The sequence below is a fragment of the Trichechus manatus genome, unplaced genomic scaffold (assembly GCF_000243295.1).
Source record: "Trichechus manatus latirostris isolate Lorelei unplaced genomic scaffold, TriManLat1.0 scaffold00204, whole genome shotgun sequence".
NCBI lineage: Eukaryota > Metazoa > Chordata > Mammalia > Sirenia > Trichechidae > Trichechus > Trichechus manatus.
Window position 1 is genome coordinate 76,014 of NW_004444140.1, and position 17,059 is coordinate 93,072.

At 44.4% G+C, this 17,059-nt stretch overlaps 2 protein-coding genes across 4 annotated transcripts in view; one reads left to right on the forward strand and one right to left on the reverse strand.

Moving 5' to 3' along the window:
• LOC101344502 (glutathione S-transferase Mu 1-like) overlaps positions 1–5,392 on the forward strand; it is a 34,377-nt gene extending 28,985 nt beyond the window's left edge. Inside the window, exons 7-8 of one of the 2 annotated variants that reach the window (XM_023742175.1) lie at positions 4,958–5,068; positions 5,363–5,392. In XM_023742175.1, coding sequence (XP_023597943.1) covers positions 4,958–5,068; positions 5,363–5,392 — 141 coding nt within the window. The remainder of the gene's footprint in view (positions 1–4,957; positions 5,069–5,362) is intronic. The other variant, XM_012558989.1, reaches the window with a different exon arrangement.
• Positions 5,393–11,146: 5,754 nt separating this feature from the next.
• On the reverse strand, positions 11,147–15,886 carry LOC101344746 (glutathione S-transferase Mu 1-like). 2 transcript variants are annotated; one of them, XM_004388020.2, is made up of 8 exons: positions 15,848–15,886; positions 15,446–15,521; positions 14,974–15,038; positions 14,589–14,670; positions 14,380–14,480; positions 13,466–13,561; positions 13,268–13,378; positions 11,147–11,245 (listed from the first exon to the last, which is right to left on the reverse strand). In XM_004388020.2, exons 1-8 carry the CDS (start codon positions 15,881–15,883, stop codon positions 11,156–11,158), a joined length of 657 nt encoding a protein of 218 aa, XP_004388077.1. In that variant the 5' UTR covers positions 15,884–15,886; the 3' UTR covers positions 11,147–11,155. The 2 variants fall into 2 exon arrangements, with proteins under 2 accessions (XP_004388077.1, XP_004388076.1); XM_004388019.2 differs by lacking the exon at positions 13,268–13,378 and having other exon boundaries at positions 15,848–15,883.
• Between the last annotated feature and the right edge of the window lie 1,173 nt (positions 15,887–17,059).

Sequence of the window (17,059 nt, forward strand, 5' to 3'; positions counted from 1 at the left end):
TAGAATTCTGCAAAGAAGTTATTTTACTTTGTTGATGTCATTTAAAGGCTTCAAATTGCCAATCAGAAAAAAAAAGTCATACTGAAATTTTTTAACCTGGGACCCCTTCTGTTCTAATTCACTGCACAAGGAAAGTTAATTTAGAAAGTTCAAATGTCCCATGAAGTGGCCACTCATCCAAACTGCCTTTCATCAGATCATGACAGGCAGATAAAAATTAGCAAGAAGAGCCATAATGCTTATTCATATAATGAGAGGGAGTCCTCAGAAGAGGCTTAAAATATGGTTCTTTGATTTGGCATTTCCGTATTTCCAGAGGCAGTGTAAGGTTAGCTTTGGAAACTTTTCAAACAAAGGTCAGAGCTCTCAGCTTCTCAGAACCGGGTAATGTCCCTGACAAAGGAGTGCCACAGAGCTTAGAAATGTGGCTCCTCACAGTTCTAAGGTCCCTAAGCAATGACCATAAGGTACTTAAAATAAAGGAACTTACATTCTTTTTAAAAAGACAAAGAGAAAAGAGGAAGACAAATCCTTCAAAAAAAGTTCGGGGAGCCTCTATGCAAAGTAAGCAGGGCTCAGACCCAAGAGGTGTTTATCTGCCATAATTCCTGGGATCTGGCAAAAAGGAGACAGGCCTGAAGGGCCTTTGCTCACTGCCCCAGATGCTGTAGAGGTAAAATCCTTCATGTTCCTTCATGGTCACCAAGAAATGTCCTAATGAAGGCACTAGACCAACATTACAATAAAAATTAAAACAAAAATTTTATTGAAGGAATAATTTCATTTGTGAAATGGAGAAACACGCGGCATTCAAACAGACTACAGAATGTGTTCTGCTTTGCAGGAAGAACAGCAGGGTATTTAACAGGCAGAGTAAACAAAGGCAAATGGTTTTCCCATCAAGGAAGTTGCAGAGGAAGGAAGGAGAAATTTACAAGGAGTTGTTAGACTACAAACTTTCTAAACATCAATTTATAGCCCAACACAAATCTTTTCTTTTTCATACAAATTGATTAAGGCAATACTTCTAAAGTGAGATATATAAAAATTCTTAATGTGGGAGTTTAGTGATGGATTGTAGGCTTCCTCATATCTAGTTGGAGCCCTTGAAATGTAAAGTCAACCATTTAGTTCAGAAACAGTGAAGATTAACTCAGCTCTAAATCTGAAGCTTTTCGAAATGGAAATGTCACTCATCAGGCTAACAGGGAGTGAGTTTGGGACAAGGCATTCACTGGGTGAATTCCCTGAAAGTGGTTCAGATAGCCAATTTATTTATATAAGTTAAAGCTCAAATCTCTGCACTCTTAGTGTTACAGACAGCTGCAATCTACCTCCTTATTTTAACAAATTCAGTCTCTATTTAGTTTTAAATTGACAAAGAACTAGCAGAAATACAGTGGGAAAAGTATCAGTGAGCAAAAGTTTAATTTGGGAGTCAGGATGTAGAGCTAAGACTTGATATATACTTATCTTGGCTATAAAGTTATTTACAGGTTCTAACTTCATTTAACGTATCAGTTCTATCTTTTAACCTCTACTTGAACAAGGTGATTTTCTGGGGCCAGCTGTGTAAACATTCTTAACAGGCACTGAGAAATTCTTTGTCTAGGTTAGAAATTCTGACTCCTGCCTTCTTTGTTTTTCAAGTAATAAAATTTTGACAAAAAAAGCAGATTGGTGTCTTCAGAAGAGTAGAAATGAAAATCTTAGTTTAATTAAGAATGGAGTTTTTAATTTAGTACCGAAGTCATCTAATTTAGATATGCCATCACCTCAATTTTTAAAATTCACATCCAAAAGAACATTCTTTTAGTCCCCCCATACCTTTCAGGCATTGCTCTCAATCTTTCAATCTTCCCACCACCCTCCCTGCCCTGCTGTTGTTAGTTGCCATCCAGTTGGCTGTTGACTCATGGCGACCTTAAGTATAGCATAAAGAAACTTTGCCTGTGCCTGCACCATCTTCTCAATCACTGGTATGTTTGAGCCTATTGTTGCAGCTATTGTGCCAATCTGTCTCATGGAGGTTTTCACTGACCTTCACTTTCATTGGCCCTGTACTTAACTAAGCATGATGTCCTTTTCTAGAAATTGTTCTTTGCTGATGACGTGTCAAAAATAAACAAGATGAACTCTCACCATTGTCACTTCTAAAGAGCATTCTGGCTGTACTTCAACCAAAACTCTTTTATTTTCTTCTTCTGGGTAGTCCACAGTATATTCAATATTTTTCACCAACAATTGAAATGCATCATATCTTCCTCAATCTTCCTTTTTTATTGTTCAGCTGTTATGGATTGGGTTGCGTCCCCACAGTATTTGTATCAACTTGGCTAGGCCGTGGTTCTCAATACTGTGTGGTTGTCCACCATTTTGTGATCTTGATGTGATTGTCCTATATGTTGTAAATCCTCACCTCTATGATGTTAATGAGGCAGGATTAGAGACAGTTATATGAATGAGGCAAGACTCAATCTACAGAATTAGGTTGTATCTTGAGTCAATCTCTTTTGAGATACAAAAGAGAATTGAGCAGAGAAGAGAGGGACCACATACCACCAAGGAAATAGTGCCAGGAGGAGACCCTGTCCTTTGGTCCTTGGGTTCCTGCACTGAGAAGCTCCTAGACCGGGGGAAGATTAATAACAAAGACCTTCCCCCAGAACCGACAGAGAGAGAAAGAGCCTTCCCCTAAAGCTGGCACCCTGAATTTGGACTTCTAGACTCCTAAACTAAGAAGATAAACTTCTGTTTGTTAAAGCCATCCACTTGTGGTGTTTCTGTTATAGGAGCACTAAATAACTAAGATACCAGCTTTTGCATGCATATAAGGTGACTGAAAAGAGCATGGCTTGGGTCACATGTACCTTAGTCATCAAAGTGGCATCTTTGCTTTTTAACACTTTAAATACATCTTTTGCAGTAGATTTTTCTCAATGCAATATGTCATTTGATTTCCTGACTGCTGCTTCCATGGGCATTGATTACTGATTCAAGAAGAATGAAATCCTTGAAAACTTCAATTTCTTCACCATTTACTATGATGTCATTAGATCAGTTTCAAGGATTTTTGTTTTCTATATGTTTAGGTGTAATCTATATTGAAGGCTATAGACTTTGACCTTCATAAGTAAGTGCTTCAAGTTGTCTTCACTTTTGGTAAAGCAAGGTTGTGTCATCTGCATATCATAGGATGTTAATGAGTCTTCCTCCAATCCTGATGTCACATCCTCCCTCATATAGTCCAATTCTTGTTATTTTTTGTTCAGTATACAGGTTGAATAAGTAAGGTGAAAGGCTATAACCCTTCTACGTGCCTCTTTTGATTTTAAACTAAGACGGGGAAGAGGAAGGAGAAAAGTAATAGAAGTGCTGCCATCATCTTCATAGCTAATCAGGCCTTGTTCTTTTTGAATGATGACCTGAGGCAACCACTAATCTACTTTCTGTCTGTATGGATTTGCTAATTCAGGACATTTCATGTAAGTGGAATCATATGATATGTGGCCTCTTGTGACTGTCTTTTTCACATTTTCAAATTTCATGTTGTAGCAAATATCAGTACTTCATTCCTTTTTATGGCTAAATAATAATATTCTGCTGTGTGGATCTACCACATGTTGTTATATTGAGTACAGTTTGATACACATTTGAGTTGCTTTCACTTTTTGCCAATTACTATAAAATTACCCCACCAATGTTGGTGTAATATTGTTGCCAGTATAGCTCTCCTATTATAAGTAATACTATGAAGAATTTTCTGCAAAATACCATTTATAATTATTTGACATTATGCATCAACCATCCTGACAGCACCCAATATTACCTTATGCAAGGAGCATCCTAATATTTACCACTTCAGAATTTTTACAGAATTTGTTTCTGACAGTTAACAATAGGCCCTTTGAATTCCTCAAAGGCCTCTCCTTCCTGTGTGATTACAGGAGCAATTATGTTGGTTAAAGCAGCTTGTAAACATAGCAGTCAGCTAAAGCATTACTGAGATATTCTGAGTCTTTGCACACTGAATGATGTTCTATTCTATCACAGCTCTTTCCTTAGGTAACAGCAAAGCAGCTAAAAAAAATTTGGGGTTTTTATTTTATTATCCACTTTTCTAGGATTTTTGTGAGATTAGAAATACCTTTGTTTCCAAAAAGGAGCCCTGGTGGCAAAGTGGTTAAAGCACTCAGCTTCTAACTGAAAGGTTGCCAGTTTGAACCCACCAGTCGATCTGCAGGTCAGCTTCCATAAAGATGACAGCCTTGGAAACTCTATAGGGCAGTTCTACTCTGTCCTATAGGATTGCTATGAGTCGGAATCAAGTTGATGGCCACAGGTTTGGTTTTTGGTTGTTTCCAAAACATTCCAAATTGCTGGACTACCCCATCAAGTGTACAGGAGATCAGGAAAAGTAACATTTAGGGACAGACGGGTTATCTACGCTTTACTCTGCTGGTGCTAGCAACCCAGTCTGTCAGTGAGAATAGGAAACAGAACTCTTGATTTTTGGTTTGTTTAGTGTTGTAACTCTGATAGTGGTCCCTCCCCCTTTTCAAACCCCCATGTCCCATCCTGCCACCCACACCTGAAGGCAGTCAGTGGAAGGCACCATGAGAAGGGGCTGTTAATGGTCCATCACTGGCTCCTGCCACAATTGGCTATGAAGATGATGACAGCTCTTCTATTAGTTCTCATTTCCCTTCCCCTCCTCTTCCTCTTCCTTTCTATCTCTCCCGGTCTCTCTTTTTCCTCTTCACTCTGTCCCAAGAAAAGTTGAACCCTGAGTACTTGGAACAGCTACCTGGACAACAGAAACAATTCTCCTTATTCCTGGGAAATTGTCCTGGTTTGCAGGGGAAAGGTGGGAAGAAGGAAAAGAGAGGACATCTATCTGTCTCTGCAGGTGTTCATGAACTCTCCAGACCTGATCATCTTATTGTCCTTCTTCTAGCTCACCTTTGTGGACTTTCTCACCTATGATGTCTTAGATCAGAACCGCATGTTTGAGCCCAAGTGCCTGGATGGCTTCCCGATTCTGAAGGCTTTCATGTGTTGTTTTAAGGTGAGGCTCCCCGCACCTTTCTCTTACAAAAAAACTCACGAGTTCCCCTGGGCCCTGAGGGACCCCATAGTGGTAGATTGTTGCCCAATACCAGCTTTTGCCTAAAGGGAACCATGGTGGGACACCTCTAAGCCTTTAAGTCTTGGTAAAGGCCTGGCTCCTTCCACCCCAAAAGCTCTGTCTACCAGAAATGGGGGTAAGTGGAGGCAGGCAGCATGTGAATGTTGTGTGTTTGGTCTGGTTCTGTTAGACTGGGTTCAGGTCTTTATAAGGTTTGGTGTGCTTTCCCTTCAGACTCTGGAGAAAATAGCTGCATACATGTAGTCTGACCACTTCTTAAAGATGCCTATCAACAACAAGATGGTCCAGTGGGGCAACAAGAGGATATGCTGAGCAGGAGGCAGAGTTGCGCTGCTTGTTTTGTTCCATCCTGTCCCTAGGAGGCATTGTCCTCCGTCTTCTCTGCTCTTTTACAATAAATAGTACTTAGACAACTGGTGTCTAGCTGGATTGCTCTTAGGTGTAGAGGCCAAAGGAGAGTAAGGATATGTGGAGTGTTATGAAGATGTGAACACAATCTTTCCACCATTCATACTCCCTGCTCCCCAGCTGTGTTCATGGCTAGAGGGATTTATGTCCAAACCTGGAGAGTGGGTACTTGAAATAAAGATGAGATTCAACAGTTGCAGACGGAAGGTATGTCAAATGGGACTAGAGGCCCTGTAGAATGTAGAAGAAGATATCAATTAAAACTCTGTGTACTGAAGGTACTGATGAACTGGAGTTTAGAAACAGACCCATGTATATATGAAAATTTAGTACGACAAAGGTGGTATTTTCAAACAGTGGGCTAGCCAAAGCAGAGCTACGATAACTGATTAACAATTGAAAATAACAGAGCTCTACCTCACACCATCCACTAAAACTAATTCATCTGGAATTTAAACACAATATTAAACACAAAGCTATAGAAATATTAGTGAAAATATAAGAATGTTTGTGATCATAAGGTAGGGACAGTTCCTCTGATATCAAAAGAAAAATCCACAAAGAAAAAGATTTACAAATTTAACAGTATCAAAATCAAAACCTTTCTATAAAAAGGAACAAATAAGCAAAGTAAGACAGGTGACAAAGGAACTCTTACCAGTCATTAAAACAACTCAGGAGAAAAATGGACAAAATCCATGACCACGTTAGAGAACTAGAAATACATATGACAATAAAAAAAAGGAAAAAAGTTTTACTATAATCCAAGGAACTACAGATTACAACACTGTGATTCCATAGTTCCATCAGATGAACAAATATTAATTAATTGATAAAGTGTTGGCAAGGCTTGAGGAAGTGATAAGCATTTCCTGCTGGTGAGCTTGTAATTTGGTATAGCTCCAATGGAGGACAATTTGTCAATATCTTTTAAAAGTTAAATCATATCTTATGACATAACCGTTCCAATCTATAAAATCTCAACCATATACCAGAAGAGGCATATACTCAGGTGTTCATAGTTTTTAAAAGTAAGTTGCAGATTAGTATGTACAGTATGATATCTTTCATGTTTTGATTAGGGCATCTAAAAAGTAACTCTATTTTCTACAGATACGTGTGTATGTAAAAGCATAAAAAAAGGTGAAGGACAAACTGATGACAAGGTCTCCTACAGGCCAATGGGAAAAATGTCAGGCTTCAGGGTGGAAGTAAAAGGGGACTTTACAGATAAGGCCAGGATTTCTTTTCTATTTCGTTGTTGTTGTTAGGTGCCGTCGAGTCGTTTCCGACTCATAGCAACCCTATGTACAACAGAACAAAATACTGCCCAGTCCTGTGCCATCCTCACAATCACTGCTATGCTTGAGCCCATTGTTGCAACTCTGTGTCAATCCATCTCGTTGAGGGTCTTCCTCTTTTTCACTGACCCTCTACTTTACCAAGCATGATGTACTTCTCCAGCGACTGATCCCTCCTGGTAACATGTCCAAAGTATGTGAGACAAAGTCTTGCCTTCCTTGCTTCTAATGAGCATTCTGGCTATACTTCTACCAAGAAAGCTGTGCTCGTTCTTCTGGCAGTCCCCAGTATAGTCAATATTCTCCGCCAAAACCATCATTCAAAGACATCAGTTATCTTCCTTCTTCCTTATTCATTGTCCAGCTTTCACATGTATATGAGGCGATTGAAAACACCATGGCTTGGGTCAGGCAAGCCTTGGTCTTCACGGTGACATCTTTGCTTTTTAACACTTTAAAGAGTTCTTTGGTAGCAGATTTGCCCAACGCAATGCATCTTTTGATTACTTTTTTATTAAGGTGTATGTATTCACGTTTTCTTTTTTATCAAGACAAGGGGCTCTGGTGGCCCAACAGTTAAACACTTGGCTGCTAACCAAAACATTGGTGGTTTGAACTCATCCAGTGGCTTCAAGTGAGAAAGACCTGGCAATCTGCTCCCATAAAGATGACCAAAAAAAAAAACAATCGATTACTGTCAAGTCGATTCAGACTCATAGCAACCCTAGAAAACACTACAAGGCAGTTTTACTCTATCACACAGGGTTGCTGTGAGTCAGAATCGACTCAGCAGCACCCAACAACATGTATTTATGCACTATTTGTGTAACAAAAACTAACATTAAGAAAAGAAACCAAACTTAAGGGCAAACTACTCAAATCCAGAAGAAGAGGTTAAATGGATGTGGGTATATTTGAATTTTAAATGAATAGGTGCTGCTGTGTGACCAGAGGTGGAGACAGAGCCAACTTGAGGTTAGCAGAAGGGGCTGTTTTCAAGGGTTCAGAGAGCTGGGACTAGAACAAACACGATAAGAAGAATGTTGTTTCAGAAGTTTGAAGGAAAATTCGATTTATTAGATAGGCCTGTGTTTTATCTTCTATGGTGAAATGTTTCCAGCTGTATTCACAGATACTCTTTTTGAACTGTGACCTAAACCCTATCTGTTCCTTCCAAAATTGTTTCAAATGGGAATAGAACTGGAAGAGAGAATGGAGGAAATGCAGGCGCCATTGGGCATTCTGGACAGGACCATACTTTAATGAGGGGCTGATGAGACCACACCACAAAGTGGAGTCCATTAGGAAAAGCCAGATCTGATTAACTAGGGGTGTGACAATGAGCAATCACATGGAGAGCTGTTCCACCTCACTTGTATGATAGAAAAGTGCTTTGTAGGGCATTTTTCTCTCTTTTTCTCCCCAAACTCATGATAGAAACTCAACTAAGGAAATAAGAAAGCACCCTAGGGGATGGCAGAGCCACAGATGGAATGAACCCAAGTCCCTGAATAACTTTACGGAGCAGGGCTGCCCACCAATCTGGACTGCTCCCGATGGATCTGTTACATGTAAGAAAAATCAACTTCTTACTATAAGCTACGTTCTTGGGGTCAATCTTCAGCTTAATCTTTCTTTAACTAATACATTGATAGTAGGGAATATTCAGCATGGAACTTGTAATTAATGATGAGTGACAAGAGATCAGTGCAGGAGACACCATGCAGGCAGCCATGCTTACAGAGCGTGAGTCCCCCTTTCCCCATCCAGAAGGACAGACTCACTGATGGGGTGTGAGCACTGGAGGAGCCCCAAGGAGCCCCAGGTCTTGGGACCTCTGCTAGATGCTGGCCACAATATAACTCATCTTTTTTGGTTGCCTCTGTTTGAAGCACATAGATGTGCTACTTCTACCCCACACTTTGAAATGTATGTTTTCATCTTTTACATTATAATTTGAGCACAATGTTTAGAAACTGTCTTCATTTGAAAAACTGTCTTCATTTATTATGTCTTCATCTTTTTATGCATTTTGTTCTTTTTCCTTTGGCAATTAATCACCTTTTTAATTTCATATCTAATATTTTAGCTTTTATATAGTTATGACCTTTAAATTTGAGCTTCCAGGTCAGGAGTCTGCCAACTATAGCCACTTGTTTATGTAAATAAAGTTCTATTGGAACGCAGCCCAGCCATTCCTTTAAGGATTGTCTATGGCTGTTTTCACCCTAGGACTGGGTTGTGCAATTGGCAGAGACCGTGTGGCCTGCAGAGCCTAAAAGCTTTACTATCTGACCTTTTAGAGGAAACATTTGCTACACCCTACTCTAGATATGGTGCCCTGGTGATGCAGTGTTTCAGAGTTATGGCTGCTAACCAAAAGGTCAGGAGTTCGAATCCACCAGCAACTCCTTGGAAACCCTATTGGGCAGTTCTACTCTGTCCTATAGGGTCGCTATGAGTCGGAGTCAACTTGACAGCAATGGGTTTAGTCTGGCTTACTCTAGATATATACCTGTTAATCTGACTGAATATGTTCATTCTAGCTACTTATCTTTTGTCGTAGTTTTAACACTAACTTCTATTACTTTATTCACTTATATTTTTATCCTGTCTTTAAGTTTATAGATTTTAAAGTTTAATAAATTTTTAGTTTAACTAACTTGTGTCTTACCAAGTTCCTAAACTTCTAGTTTTGCTGACCTTCTCTTACCAGTTTTATGTTTTTTAATCAATCATTGACTTCTTCACTACTTTTAGCGTTACTCCTCTTGCTCCCTTTTTATTTAATAACTGCAGGACATGCATTGCAAGCCGTGACCATCCGAACAAACCCCAATAAGACTCTTCTCCAAATCATCTCTCTGCTATGGGCCAAGACTAAAGGCTATACCTTAACAAGGCCCAACTCCACAGTCCGGCCATGTTATGAGGAAGCTGCTCAGCCACATGGATCTCCAATGAGTCCTGCTCCTTTACGGGTAACCTGATAGAAATGCCCACACCATTTCCTGACCACCCAGATCTGCTATACTTTGGCCCAGCAAACAGCGACTGCCCATCTTGGGTCAAGCTTTCCATCTACCAGGTAGAGCCTATAGCCACTTAAGCTAGAAAGAGCTAGTGGCTCCTTCCCCCAGACATGTTGATTTAAAATCTTGTGAACATTGTTATATTTCTTGATGGTAGAGATAGCTATCTCCAGACCTTTACATCCCAAACATGACTGGAGAGTTCTCCAGGCCCTTGCCTGGTGATAACTCTTTCAAATTTCCAAATTTTATTCAATATTTACTACGTGTCAGACACTGTGATAGACATCAGACATAAAAAGTCAAAGAAGACATAGATTCTCTCCTCCATGAATTTATGTTTTAGTTGGGCAGAAAAACAGGTAAAACAAGTTACAATACAGTGGGATGTGCCGTTGAGATTTATTATGGGAACAGAAAGGAAGGGCATCTGGATCAGTGAAAGCTTCCAGAAGAGGGTGACAGGAGGTAGTCCACCAGGACCCCACACCCTGTGGACTGCTCAGTCCCTTCCCCATTGTCCCAGTGCTCTCAGAACCACACACACAGGCCCTCATAACTTGATGAAAGCTGAATGAATGAGAGTGTCAGGCTCAGAAGGGGCCTCCCTTCGGTAGAGATCCCCGTGTGAGGGACAGAGGGATATGGGGAGGGAATAGAAATGAGCAAGAAACCTTATAACCCTCTCCATACACACACATCACCATCCACCCAGCCCCTGCGTTGGACACCAGAGGACAAAGGGAAGACATCCTCTCCTCCAACCACCACCACCACTACCAGAGTTAGTCCTGTGTCCCTTAGCCAGGAGGACATGACACAGCAGGTGTGGCTCAGCCTTCACCTAGGGATCAGACAGGGTTGCGGCAGGGACCATGGGAGCAGGGCCCACACACCAGCCACACTAGTCTCTCAAGGCAGAGCAGAGAGCTCAGGGCTGAGCTCTACAGGCTGGGGTGAAGGAGCTCCTCTGAGAAAAGGCAGCGCTGAGGGAAAGGTGGTCTGGTTGGCTTCAGTGCAGGGACGAAGAGTGGTTAGGAGGGGGACTTGGCTGAAGGGAAGTGGGAGCTGAGGCTTTAAGGGCCTGGATGGGATGAGGCTGGGGTGGAGAAAGAAGGCAAACAAGTCCATGGGGGAGGAGAATGGAACGAAAAGAAGGAAAAGGAAGGAGAGGGATGGTGCTGGGGGGTTAGGGGAGGTATTCTCCCAGCCCAGGGCAGCAGGCACAGGGCAGGCTTCTGCTCCCATCTCCTGGATTAAAGACACTACTTATTGCCCCACATGGCTTGCTTCGTATAGATAGGTCTTGGGAGGAAGTGGCTGGACTTCATGTAAGCAGAGATCCTCTTCAGGCCCTGAGGGCAGGAAGAAGAAGGTCAGAGATCAGGGTCTGCTGCTGCACTGGGGGCTCTAACACACTCTACTACATGCACATCCAGCTCATGGGACCCTGCAACAGTCCTTCCATTTGGGGTGAGTACTGGGGCATAAGATTGTCTTCATGTTGACCTGGCCCAGTAAGTTAACTCTTCCAATTTCCTTTGATCCTGTATCTTAATAGGAGCTCCCATCTGTGGAGACCCTTCACTGTGCTAAGTGCTTTATATCCATCAGAGATTATAATACAGGATTAGAAAATCCTCCCAACTACCCTTCCTCCTGCTCACCCAGTAAGTCGTAGGACAGAGCTGGAATTCCGCCTGGCTCTCTCTCTCTACAGTCCCAGGTACCTTCTGCTGCACTCCATCCCCTCCCCCACAGAAGGACATCTCACTCCAGTAGAACAAACATTCTCCCTTTGCAGAGGGAGGCTCCTAGATCCCAGCCTGCCTTCCCAGGGTTTGCTTGTAGAATGGGGTCTGAGCAGGACAAAGGGGCTCAGAACATGCCTGTGCGGCCTGCAAGAGAGGTCAGGATTTCACGGAATGACTCAGCAAATCTGGGTGCAGGTTGACTGGGGAAGTTGGACTAGCATCGCTGGTCAAGGTCAAGCTGTAATTATTCCACTTGCAGAAGAGAGTCCAAGCTTTTCAGCCTGATAAATGAACCCAATCTCATGTGCCCCAACCTATCTCACCTCTAGCTAAGTGTCGGGCCATATGATACTCAGGGTGTGCTTTGGGCTATCACAGGATAGATAATCCTTAAAGGATTCAAAGACATCTGGACCTTCTTAAACCCAATGGGACCAAGCCCCAGCAGAAAGCAGTCTCTAGTCCATAGAGAAACTTCACAGTCATCTTAGCCCTTGTGTCATCCCCAAGATGCTCAGTTTGGACCAGAACCATAACTTCATGAGAACTGGCCAAGAAATCAGAGCAGATCTCTTGACTGGAAGGGGCAAAGGAACAACAGCTCTAGTCTGAAAACGCTGTTGGGCGACTGCCTCAAATTCTCAAATCTGTAATCAAGTACATTGGGTTACTCTCAAAACAGTTGCCTATGTGTGATGGATGACTGGCTGTGAGGTGGGGTCCAGGCTGTGTTCCCCTACAACCCAGTTGGCACCACATGCCCCACACACCTGCTGTAGCTGTAGTTATGAAACCACACTGAGCTTGGAGGGTGGGCTCCAGGACAGGGCCATCTTTGCAGGCCACACTGTGCCTGACCCAGTGCCTCACCCACAGGATACCATCAGTGAATATGAGTTAACATAAATGTACTAACCCATCTCAGAGATGGAAAACTTCAGACAATGGGGAAGAAGAAAGGGCAGAAGAGTAGAGGTAAGGACACTGTCCCTCCATAGAACACCTCAAGATAAAATCCTTCACAGGGGCACCCACATAAATACTCAAACCCCAGCACCTCTACTGACCTGATAACTTCAGAACTTGCCCACAATGTGGACTGGATTGGTGTAAAGCTTTCTGGGAGTCAAGTACAAATACTGTCTGTGTCTTTGGAACTTACCAGCAATCCAACCTTGTCTCAGTCCTACTACTGCCAGCTACATACACACTCAAGTTCTGCCTCATCCGTATTTCCTTGGGCTGTGAAACTCAGGCAGGAAAAGGGCCTCAGCTTTCCCTTTCAGCACAGAAGGAGAGCCACCAACTCCTGCCCATAGAAGCTGACAAGAAGCCCAGCGCAGCCACTACTGGCTCTGTGACCTTGAGCAAACTCCTTACCACCTTCAGCCTCAGTTTCCTCATCTGTAACATGGGGATGATAATTCTATCTACTTTGTAGTAATGTTATGAAGATTAAATCTCGCACAATGTACGTAAAGTGCTTAGCACAGGTCCTGGTATAAACACAATGCTCCATAAATGCTAGGTATTGTTGTTTTTAGCTCCCAAACTAGGAAAGTGTCATGGAGAAAGGAGAAAGAAAAAGGAACATCAAACAGGAAGGGGAATCAGGGGACTCACCTCAAAGCGGGCCATGAAGTCCTTTAGGTTTGGAAATGCGTCCAAGCACTTAGGCTCAAAGATACGGTTCAAGTCCAGGACATCATAAGCAAGGAAATCCACAAAGGTGATCTGCAGAAAGCCAAGGATGAGTGGATGGGAAGCTCCATCATCTGGGAGGAATGCCAACCCTGTGTCCCTGTGTCTTTCCCCATTTACCTTGTCCCCTGCAAACCATGGCCACTGCCCCAGGAACTGTGAGAAGAGCCTAATCTTGTCAGGGAGCTCCTCCAAGTACTGTGGCTTCAGCTTCTCCTGGGGCAGAAAACAGCTGTCACCACCCTCAGACCCCACTCCCTGGGCAGAGAGGCTGCTCCCCCACTGCTGCGATGACCCAGATGTCCACGGATGAGGCAGCATCCCCCGTGGACTGCCCCTCGGCCAGCGTCCATGCTTCCATTTAATCAACTAGTATTTATTAGACCCCGACTACATATCAGCTCCATCTGTGAGAGGCATGAGAAGGCCCAGAGGAAAACGACACTGACGTGAATCTATCACCACTGATCTCCAACAACCCATCTATCAGTCAGACCCAGGAGTGCCGTGATCCTCTGACTAAGTGAAAGACTCATATGTAAAGGAACAAGAACTACAAGAGCTCAAGGAAAGAATGGGAAGTTCTACCTCATGGGGTGGCACAAGTACAGAGAGGACATCTGAGTAGTTTCCTGAAAGATGAGGAGAATTTGAGATGCTAAAAATGAGGGAGAGGAGGGCATTCCGGCAGAAACAGACTCTGTGGTGACAATGTGTGGTTAATTTTGGGATATATGAGAAGACTATCAATATCAAGGGAAAGACACGAGGAATCCTAGTTGAACACATTGTTTAGGAACTTAATTTCCACACTGGGGACTCTAGGCTTTATCCTATTAAAGGGGATTGATTTAGAGTTTTCATTTGAGGAGTTTTAGGGTTATGAAGCTCACTCTGGCAGTAGTATAGGGGACCCCTTGGAGGATCCCTAGCTCTAAGGATTCAAAGGACAAACAGGAGCACTGTAAATGGGAATGCAAGAGTCCTGACTCCCAGTCCAAACCCTGCCCAGTCCCATACCAACAGGAACTCACAAAATCAGGGTTGTAGCACAGCATGACAAAATTCACGCGGGTGTCCATAACCTGGTTCTCTAAGATGTCTATGCGGATCTTCTCCACTTCTGTCTCCCCACCTGCAGCCCACATATCAGACACTCACTCTCAGCATCCAACCCTAGCCAAACCCAGGGAACAGCCACCAGGACTACTGGGCCCCCACACCCGCCCCCAGCCCCACTCACACATGTTGTGCTTGTAGGCAATGTAGCGTAGGATGGCATTGCTCTGGGTGATCTTGTGAGCCCCATCAATTAAGTAGGGCAGCTACAACGGCAACCAGGCAGATCTGTTGTACCATCAGGCTCCCCAGCACCCCCATCCCCTGAGCAAGGTCAGACTGGGACTTGGCACACTCAGGCCTGGCCCATGGTACCCATAACCCCATGGTGGGCACTAAGTAAATATACGTACAGAGCTTGCATTATCTGGAACATGGAACAGAATGGAAAGGCAGTGAAGAGAACCAGGAATGAGAGAGGTGGAGCAGAAGGCACCTGATCCTAAAACCTCCAGGCTGGGGAAAGGAGAGACAGACATCTTTCACTTTACCCCACACCCTGCACTTACGTTGGGAAAGTCCAGGCCCAGCTTGAATTTCTCATTCAGCCAATGGCTGCTGACATTGTCAGGAGCTATGGTGGAAACAACGAAATGAAAACAAACCTCCTTGTAGTCCAACATTCCTTCTCCAGAAACTATACCAAGAATCATTGCAAGACACCCTGAGACAGGTGAATCCGGAATCTGACAGAACTACTATGTCTCACTCTCCCAGGAATAAGGTTTACAAAAGGTTTAGACAAGCCCTAAGGGGGAACTTGATTCCAATTAATGATAAGGTGTGGGGGCAGCAATTCCCTCCCAGTATCCTGAGTGGGCAGGCCAGAGCAGCACAGCCAAAAGGAACCTGGAAAGGGCCAGGCCTCATATTCAGCTGATGGAGGCTTTGCAGAGGTGGGCAACAGGCAGCCAGGGCAACGACTGCTTGTTACCAAATCAGCATTAGTTGGCAAAGGGGTCAACCCAAGGGTGCCATTACCGTCCCCCACCGTGTACTTCTTTTCCTCATAGTTTGAGTCTGTGTATTCCAGGAGCAGGCGGATGGCATGAGCTAGCTGCGAGAGACAGCGCCGGGAAGGGTTCAGAGATGGAGGGATTCTGCCTGCCGGATTTCATCTCTTTCAAGTAAGCGAGTGCCACCCTCCCCTCTCCTCACCCAGGCGAGAAAACCCCACAAAGCTTTTTCCTGATGCCTCTCACTATGCCCCCTCCCCACCCACCATGGCCCAAATTACCCAGCCTGGAGGGGCCCAGGCTGCATGTTGGGGCTCAGTTCCAGCAAAGCCTGAAAGAGGAATCCTCTAGAATCGTTCCCTGAGCTGCTCAGCACTTCCTAGCCACCAACCCTCGTCCCACCAGAGGAGTCGGACCCCTTGCTCACCCCACGGATGTCCCAGTAACCCAGGGTCATGGCCATGGTGCACGTTCCCGCTGTCTCACTTGACCAGCGTCAAAGGAGCTGAGGTGTGACCTTATCAAGGCTGTCCTGGGGCACTGCGATCCGTGACGCTTGGCCCCGCCCCCGCCACGCCAACTCAGCGCATTTCCCCACCCCACCTCCTGCCCCTCACACACCCACTGCCTGGCCTGCTGCAGCGTGAGCCCCCAGAGCTGTGGGCCCTGGGCCCAGAGGGCTGGAAGGAGCAAGTTCCATTTCTGCAACCAGCGCCTAAGATTCCGGTAGCCGAGGTTTGGACCCCTGAACCTCTCAGTGGCTTCAGCTACCAGCGTTCAGACCTCTGCTAAGTCCAGGGAGAGACCGCGGTGCATTCGGGGGACAAAGCAGAAACTCAAGGGGAGCAATGTTCCTTGCCTTCCTTTCCTCAGGGCGTTGCTCAGCCCTTGTTCCTCGGTACCGAGTTCCCCAGGACTCTGTGAGGCTCAGGCTGCCTGAGTCACCCCAAAATATGACTGCTTTACAAACTTGTATAGGGTTTAAATCAGCACCTTTACAAAGAACAAAGACTCCTAGCCAATCAGAAAAGCTCCTCGGAGTCCTGACACTCCATGATGGGTTCTTGTCTACAGCAACAAAGTATCAGTGGACAGACTGACCAGCCTTGACAAGGGACAGAGAATAGGAAATGTGGTCTCAGTGTTTTCTTTTCATGGAATGTTTAGGACCCTGCCCTTTGTCAGTCCTTTGGCAAAGGATTCTAAGGACCAACTGTAAATTCACCAATTAGCATTCCAGCCCAACATGTGGATCTAAATCCAAAATCAGACCCTGGGTATGCAGTGCAGCTGCAGAAATGTCCTGCCAGCCAGCTAGATGACCCTCACATAGACCCACCCCCAGACCAGGACAGTGACATGAGAGTGGTGGTCACAGACTGCACGTGAGCAAGGAGGAAACAGCGTTTCCTCAGAGGGCCAGACACCTGGCCTGCTGCTGAGGGAGGCCAGAGAGAGGTGAGGCCAGCGTGGAGCCAGGAGGACTGCCCACAGAACCAGTGTCACAGTGACACCACAGTCCCTCATTACACAGGGTGCAGACCCCCAGATGTCCAGTCCCGTGGATTGTAGCCCTGGCTCTGACTCCTGACTCATGTGTGGTCTTAGGTAAGGCCAAGAAACCCCTTCTGAGCCTATT

Bases quoted from the DNA above. Each gene is read 5' to 3' on its own strand.
- LOC101344746 (XM_004388020.2), bottom strand. From the start codon at position 15,883: ATGGCCATGACCCTGGGTTACTGGGACATCCGTGGG. The intron at 15,522-15,847 runs GTGAGCAAGGGG...TGTCTCTCGCAG, and splicing joins GTTACTGGGACATCCGTGGG to CTAGCTCATGCCATCCGCCT. The intron at 13,379-13,465 runs GTAAATGGGGAA...GGCTTTCTGCAG, and splicing joins CATGGTTTGCAGGGGACAAG to ATCACCTTTGTGGATTTCCT.